The sequence below is a fragment of the Bison bison genome, unplaced genomic scaffold (genome assembly GCF_000754665.1).
Source record: "Bison bison bison isolate TAMUID 2011002044 unplaced genomic scaffold, Bison_UMD1.0 scf7180017864163, whole genome shotgun sequence".
Lineage (NCBI taxonomy): Eukaryota > Metazoa > Chordata > Mammalia > Artiodactyla > Bovidae > Bison > Bison bison.
In genome coordinates, this window is record NW_011494735.1 from 3,445,715 (window position 1) to 3,453,354 (window position 7,640).

The 7,640-nt window shown below is 40.9% G+C and overlaps 1 protein-coding gene across 7 annotated transcripts in view; it reads left to right on the forward strand.

Moving 5' to 3' along the window:
* Positions 1–7,640, forward strand: part of BEST3 (bestrophin 3) — a 55,675-nt gene that overhangs the window by 22,819 nt on the left and 25,216 nt on the right. For all 7 annotated transcript variants that reach the window (XM_010841530.1, XM_010841531.1, XM_010841533.1 and 4 more), the window contains 2 exons: positions 2,079–2,159; positions 3,850–4,001. In XM_010841530.1, coding sequence (XP_010839832.1) covers positions 2,079–2,159; positions 3,850–4,001 — 233 coding nt within the window. The remainder of the gene's footprint in view (positions 1–2,078; positions 2,160–3,849; positions 4,002–7,640) is intronic.

Below are 7,640 nucleotides of genomic sequence, written 5' to 3' on the forward strand. Positions count from 1 at the left end.
TTAAGACTCCTGCCTACACTGCAAGGGTTCGATCCCTGGCCAGGGAACTAAGATCCTGCATGCTGTGCAGAGTGGCCCCCCAAAAATAAAATATTAACATTCTTTTCCTTTATAAAATATTTTTGAAGGCAAAATATGAAAAGAAAATCTTAGCTCTATTGACAGGCGACTCTAAGAGAAGGGAGTTTTCCCATCCAGTGGATTGTAAGTCAATTTCTAAGCTGTTTTGTCTTGACCATTCTAATAGTTATAAATACTGAAGTGTAGAAAACCCAGCTTAACCTTATGAACAGTCTATTACTCAGTTATTTGCTAGAAACGGAGCCTCAAAGTGAGTAAAGGCTATTGTTGTGACAGGCTATCAAAATCATGGATATCATTTTGGTAGTTAAATGTAGACTGTAATACTATATGTAGGACTGATATCAAAAAAGTGAAATTCTGGATGTAACAAAAGTATTTTCAGGATCCATCCAGTGGCCCATTTTATTTAAAGAAAACCCCAGGCAAAAATAGGCTTCCCAGGTTGGAATCCCTGGGTTGGGAAGATTCCCCTGGAGAAGGGCATGGCAACCTACTCCTGTATTCGTGCCTAGAGAATCCCATGGGCAGAGGAACCTGGAGGGCTAAAGTCCATAGGATCACAAAGTGTCAGACATAACTGAAGCGACTTAGCACGCATGCTCGCACCAGGCAAGAAAGGGTAGATAACCCCTTGGAACTTGCATTCACAGACTCTTTCATGGATATTGCTGTGCAGCTGACTGATCCAGGCACCAGCCCTGCCAGGCTGTCCCTTAGAACAGGGGGCTATCCTTCCCTATCCGTGGTTCTCAACAATGGCCACACAATCAAATCTCTTGGGAGCTCTGCTCACTACTGATGCCTGGCTCAGCTTCACATCCATTAAATCAGAATCTCTGAGGGAAGGACCTAGCCATCAATTTTCTTTAAAAGCTTTTCAGATAATTTTGATGTTCACTGAATGTCGAGAACAGCTGTAAGTGATTAGACCTAAATCCTAAAAAATATATAGATAGATCTTTTTTACCAAGAAGTCTCAGAATCTAGGAACTCAACTAATCAATGGTGCTTTTATTTTATACACTTGTAAGTTTTTCACATTTAAGCCCAATGTAAAACCACACATATGCACACACACACAGATCCAAATAATAAAAAAATCAAAGGGAATGAATCAAAAAGAAGAACAGGTGAGTCTCATTTGGCATATAAATCTCTCATCAAGAAGGCTATTCAGGGGCTTCCCTGGCAGTCCAGTAGTTAAGACTCTGCCTTTCCACTGCAGAGCATGGAATGGGATTGATCCCTGGTCGAGAACTAGGATCCCACAGCATGCAGTGTGGTCACAAAAAAAGTTGTTTTTAAAAGAAGGCTGTTCAATTCAGGAGCATGGTAAGAACATCTAATACTGACCGACTATTAGAAGATATATGATAAAAACCTATGTAACTTCTAAGTAACTTGCAGTAAATCCTTTAAGTTAAAACTAAGTAAGAAAAAGTCCAGCTTTATGACTTACTAGCTCTCTGACTCATTCACTTAGTAGTTATGTCCAGTTACTGTGAAATTTCCTTGTAATATTTTCTTTAATTGTGATTTAAGTCTTTCTTTGCTCTTTAACCTTGCGCACAGTTACATTTTCTCTCATTACCTGGGCTTTTGTAAATTCTTTCAGAGCACAGGCTCTGCACCCCTTGAAGTGCCTAGCATATTGTCAGAATTCCTTTGATATTTGCTGGCTGATTTGTACTTGAGAATAAGTTTTTTGGTTCCTAAACATCCCATGGCTTGTCCTGATGGGACCTGCATTGTCACCAGCTGAATAGACAGAGCCTTTGAAGAGCAGACCCATGCAGGTGCACGATTGATGGTCTGAGAGTTCAGTCTTGCTGACTGATAAATACCTGTGTATTTATCAACCCACTCCCACTCCACTCTAGGCTTCCTACTGTGAAAGGTGACAAAATCAGAGAGTGAAACAGGAATCCTCTCCAACCTCCACTCTTAGTCTTCACAAGCATCATGGCGGACTCATTCTATCTTCTCAATTGCAGGTAGCTGAGCAACTTATCAATCCTTTTGGAGAAGATGATGATGATTTTGAAACTAACTGGTGCATTGACAGAAATCTGCAGGTTAGAGAAGCTTTTCTTTCCTTTACAAACATTAATCATCTAAACAGACTCTGAACACAGGCCTCTGAAGTTAAGAGCTTTAGCCACAAACAAAAGAGGTTTGGCTGTTCAGTATGTTGCTTACAGGTTCTTTTGGAACCTTATAAACCTCACTGGATCTCAGTTCCAGTGAAATTCCATCCTTTTTCAATAGAACTTTAAGCCAGTTTTCTTTGTAGGTTTCTTTATTAGCTTTACATAGCCTCTTCCATCTCAGTGGGCTTCCCTAGTGGCGCAGAGGGTAAAGTGTCTGCCTGTAATGCAGGAGACCCAGGTTCAATCCCTGGGTCAGGAAGATCCCGTGGAGAAGGAAATGGCAACCCACTCCAGTACTCTTGCCTAGAAAATCCCATGGACAGAGAAGCCTGGTAGACTACAGTCCATGGGATCACAAAGAGTTGGACACGATTGAGCGACTTCACTTTCACTTTCACTTTTCCATCTCAGTACAGACCAATATTTTAATACATTTTTAATCTGTTTCCAATTGCCACCTAAAAAGATTAACAGTGACATAACGTGGCAGCCATAATACAATGTGAGTTCCAAAATGCATATCATTAGATCCTACAGTCAGATGTCCAGCAGCTGGACACTGAGAATGTGGAGCCAGGCCAGGCTGTGTCTCAAAATCTCCCTTACTGGCACCAGATGGACCCCAGGGCTTTTACGCTGAAGCATCATTCCAGAGAAGTTATTTATGAAGAGGTAGCATGAGAGAACTTTTATTTTAGGCAAGATTCTCCTCCAACCATTCTCTTTCCTGAAAACCTAACTAAGAAAAGGCCTTCAGCTTGTCCATTTGTTTCAAGTCCTTACTTGGCTCTTAAACAGTATCAAACATTTTACTGTTGGTTCACAAGCTAGCCCCCGTACACAGAGGGAAAGGGGAGACCAAAGGAAAAGGCAGACCAAGTTAGGTTGGTATATGACAGTTTTAACAGCTAGGGAACTTACTCAAGAGGCTTGTCTTGGGTAGATACAAGGTGAATAGACCTCCATATCTACCTGCCAGAATCCTAAAATTTGATATAGAAACCTTACTGGGGTTCAGTCATGTAGTCAGTCCAGATGGCCTCAACAACACATTGATCTCTCAAGACTGTATCCTTGAAACATCTCCCACTATGGGGACAATGGGCGGAATGTATATTCCAAGGACACGGGAGAGAAGCCCATATCCCATTACCCTGGTTCAGCTCACAGATCATGACCTCTGTATGACCCCCAACAATCACATTGTCAGCCTGTTAAGGAGGAATTGTAATGCCTACACCACTCACCGTATATCTGGGATTATGTGGTTGCTGTCAGGATACCCACTAGACAATTAGATAATTTTGAGCAAAGAATAAAAAGGTGTCTCTCCTGCCTCCAGATAAGTGTGCTCCACTGGGGTACATGGCTTGATGAATCTGGTCTGGGTAGCTTTATGGCCCCACTTACCCCCACTGCCAAGTGCTCTCATGAACGACATGTACAACTCTCTGTAGCAGCTTTAGTTGTAGCAAATATAAACTGTGGACCTTTATATATTCACTCATTCACACTGTGTTCTATCCCATTCCAAACTTCATTCACCCACTGGAACTTATTCTTTCTTAATGCAATTCACATCAGAATTATTCTAACACTGTACTGATGATTTTAGGTCTCTCTTTTGGCTGTGGATGAAATGCACATGAGCTTACCCAAGATGAAGAAAGATATTTACTGGGATGATTCTGCTGCTCGTCCACCATACACACTGGCAGCTGCTGACTACTGCATACCCTCATTTCTGGGGTCAACCGTCCAAATGGGGTAAGTGCATTTCTAAAACTCACCAACATTTAGAAAATAAGTAAGTCACTGTTCTGATCTTTTTATACTGTGGTCCTGAAGTTACTTTCATAAGAACTCTCAATTATTAATATCCCATAATGGTAGCCTTTTCAAATTTTCAGACATAATTAATATGTCCAAGAGTGTGAGAAATTAAAATGCCTGTAGTTTCTGGTTTAAATATGGAGTGTGTGTGTGTGTGTGTGTGTGTATTTGAGGGTAATTTGCATTTCATCTTGCTTTTATACCACAGCAAATTTTTCTAATAGTTGTGAAACTATCTTTTTTTTCTTTTCCTTCTAACTTGGAGTAGTTATTTAATTATATTGTTATTTATTATTTAATTATGACCATCATAATGAAATGCATTTAAAAAGTATTTATTGAGCATATACCATGTGTAGGCACTGTGCTAGACTATTTTGAGACAAATAAGCCTTAAGGTAAATTTTATCAAAAAAGTTTCCTCCAAGATTATGCTTTGATCAAACTGACTTGTTTAGTGTACATGCCAGTCTCTGTTCAGTGGTTTGAACATAACAATCTGTCCATACGTACTGTGAGCTTTAAATAAATGGGCTGAGGCCTTCAGTAAATCATGCACAGTTCTTGAATAATTTTATTAAATCTGATCCTGTATTTGATTTTGCAGAGATGTGTGAATGTGGAGGAAGTTTAAGTATATTTGCTGAAGGCAGATGCCACGGTTTCCAAGTAACTTAAAAAGAGGAGTGTGGACAAATTTAGAAAAGTAAAAAGAACCCCTCCAAAAAATTATAGAAAAAGGAAAAACTTTTACAGAATTTTTCTTATAATTTTTGGCAAAACTGTAGTTCATTTTTCCCTGAGGCCCGCTCTAGGCAGATTTATGAAGTGAGATCATGTCTAAAGTTGCCACCTGTGACCCTCTTTCTCTCCCTCTCACACTGTTCAGCCCTTCTCTTTTGCTACTGTTAAAAAGCAAAATTCAACTGGATAAATTTTTTTGAAATTCCCTCCTTAAGCTTTTTTTAAGTGTATTTATTTTTAATTGGAGGAAAGTTGCTTTACAATACTGTGTTGGTTTCTGCCGCACACCAACATGAATCAGCCGTAGGTATCATATGTCCGCTCCCTCTTGCATCTCCCTCTCCTCCCCACCCCATCCACCCCTCTGGGTTGCCACAGAGTACTACACTGAGCTCCCTGCGTTTTACAGCAATTTCCCATTAGTGATCTGTCTTACATATGATAATGCATATGTTTCCATGCTACTCTGTCAGTTCATCCCGTCCTCTGTGTCCACAAGTCTGTTTTCTATGTTTGCATTCAACTGAGTAAATTTTAAAGATCTTATTGCTTCAGTCACCGATTCTTGAATTGGGCAGCATCCAATCTCGCGAACACAAAGGAGCTCCACAGAACTATACAAATGAAAGCCTTTCATAGGCAGAAAGGAGCAGGAATAAGGAAGTTACACATGGCAAAAAAACTGGGCTGTTTATTGCAAGGTCACTTTCCTATAGGAGATGGCAGGGGTCTAACAGGCAGAATACCTAACCAGTGCTGATCAGGCAATTCCTGATTGACTGGCTTAAGATTCCATTTCTGGGAAAACCGAAACTGTAATTAAGTCTTGGTTTCGTGACATGGTGCTTAGCAAGGTGACTCCATTTGGGGCCTGTTATCTTGTGTTTAATGCTAATATGAGAATATTTAGCTTCAATCCAGTCCATATAATGCTTTACTCTTAGCTGAATGTTTCCTGCCTGCTGCCTGCTGTTGCTGCTAATTCGCTTCAGTCATGTCCAACTCTTTGCAACCCCATGGACTGTAAGCTGCCAGGCTCCTCTGTCCATGGGATTCTCCAGGCAAGAATACTGTTGTTGGTTGCCATGCCCTCCTCCAGGGGATCTTCCTGACCCAGGGATCAAACCCATGTCTCCTGCATCTCCAGCATTGCAAGTGGATTCTTTATCACTGAGCCACCAGGGAAGCCCTGAATGTCTCCTAGGGCTCCTAGAACCTCTGAGGCTGAAATCCCTTGAAGACTCAAAGAAAAACATGACTGAAAGTATAATTTCAGGCGTTGTGGCAAATAACAAGACAATGAAGGAGTCAGGAAACTCGCCTTGCTGCTCTCCAAGCACAGCTTGGTAAAGGTGGCTACTCCGGGCTGGCCTTGTTTCTGCTTCTAGATGCCTGCTAAACCTGGGCCCTCCTGTCCAGGGCCTCCTCCTGACCAAGGTACTCATCCCTACTCCAGCAGATTGCTCAGTCTCTATAAATAGTAATTCCCTGCTGTCTGCACTTCTCAGTCTTTTGTAATATATTCTGCAGTGGTAGTTTCACAGATATCTGGCAACCTTCTCAGTTTTGAAAATTAATAGATGTTTTTCTGTCAGTTTGTTTTTAGATCACTCTATAAGCTTTAACCTTCCCCTTCTCTCCCGTCATTGATTAATGCAAAGTATTTGAAGATCTGACTTGTAAAAGAAAGGACAGCAGCACCACTGGTAGGGCTGGGGAGTCATGAGGACTCTGTCTGGACTGCAAGTGCCACTTGCGTCCATTCCCGGTGGCTCAGTGGTAAAGAATCTGCCTACCAGTGCAGGAGACACAGGTGATGTGGCTTCAATCCTGGGTCGATCCCTGGGTCAGGAAGATCCCCTGGCGAAGGAAATGGCAACCCACTCCAATATTCTTGCCTGGAGAATCCAATGGACAGAGGAGCCTAGTGGGCTACATTCCATGGGGTCACAAAGGGTCAGACACAATTGAGTATGACTCCGTAAAATGAAGATTTTTTTTTTTGGTCTCAGGATTTAATCTTGATCTACATATTCATCCTAATCATCATAATTTCACATTCCTATGCAAGTGTCTGTATTCTTTAGAAAGTATTAAGCTATGTATTTGGGAACTCCCTGGTGATCCAGTGGTCAGGACTCCACGATGTCACTGTCATGGGCCCAGGTTCACTCCATGGCCAGGGAACTAAGATCCCACAAGCTGTGTGGCGCAGCCAAAAAAAATTAATAATAAAACAAAAATATGTGTTCCTCGTATTTCTAAATATAGAAACATAGTATTAGGAATTTATAAGGCCTTGGAGAAAATACATAATCCAAATGATTATTGGGACAATTAAACAAAATGGTAAGCATAAAAACACTCTATAAATAATTGGAGAGCATTATAATTGTCAACTAGTACAGATCTCTTTTGTGGATGTCAAACTTTGGCACAGAAAGATTGAACAAGTCTAAACTATTTTTCATATTTAACTAAGCCTGGATATCTGTCACAGAAAATAAAATGCTTGAAAGCAAACCAGGAGGTAAAAATGAAGCAAACAGTTACCAGTTGTCAGAGAGATCCTGTGGTTAAGTTGGCATATTCACTACTAGATAAGATGACCTACTTACCTCAGATATGCAGATGACACTACCCTTATGGCAGAAAGTGAAGAGGAACTAAAAAGCCTCTTGATGAAAGTGAAAGAGGAAAGTGAAAAAGTTGGCTTAAAGCTCAACATTCAGAAAACGAAGATCATGGCATTTGGTCCCATCACTTCATGAGAAATAGATGGGGAAACAGTGGAAACAGTGTCAGACTTTATCTTTTGGACTCCAAAAT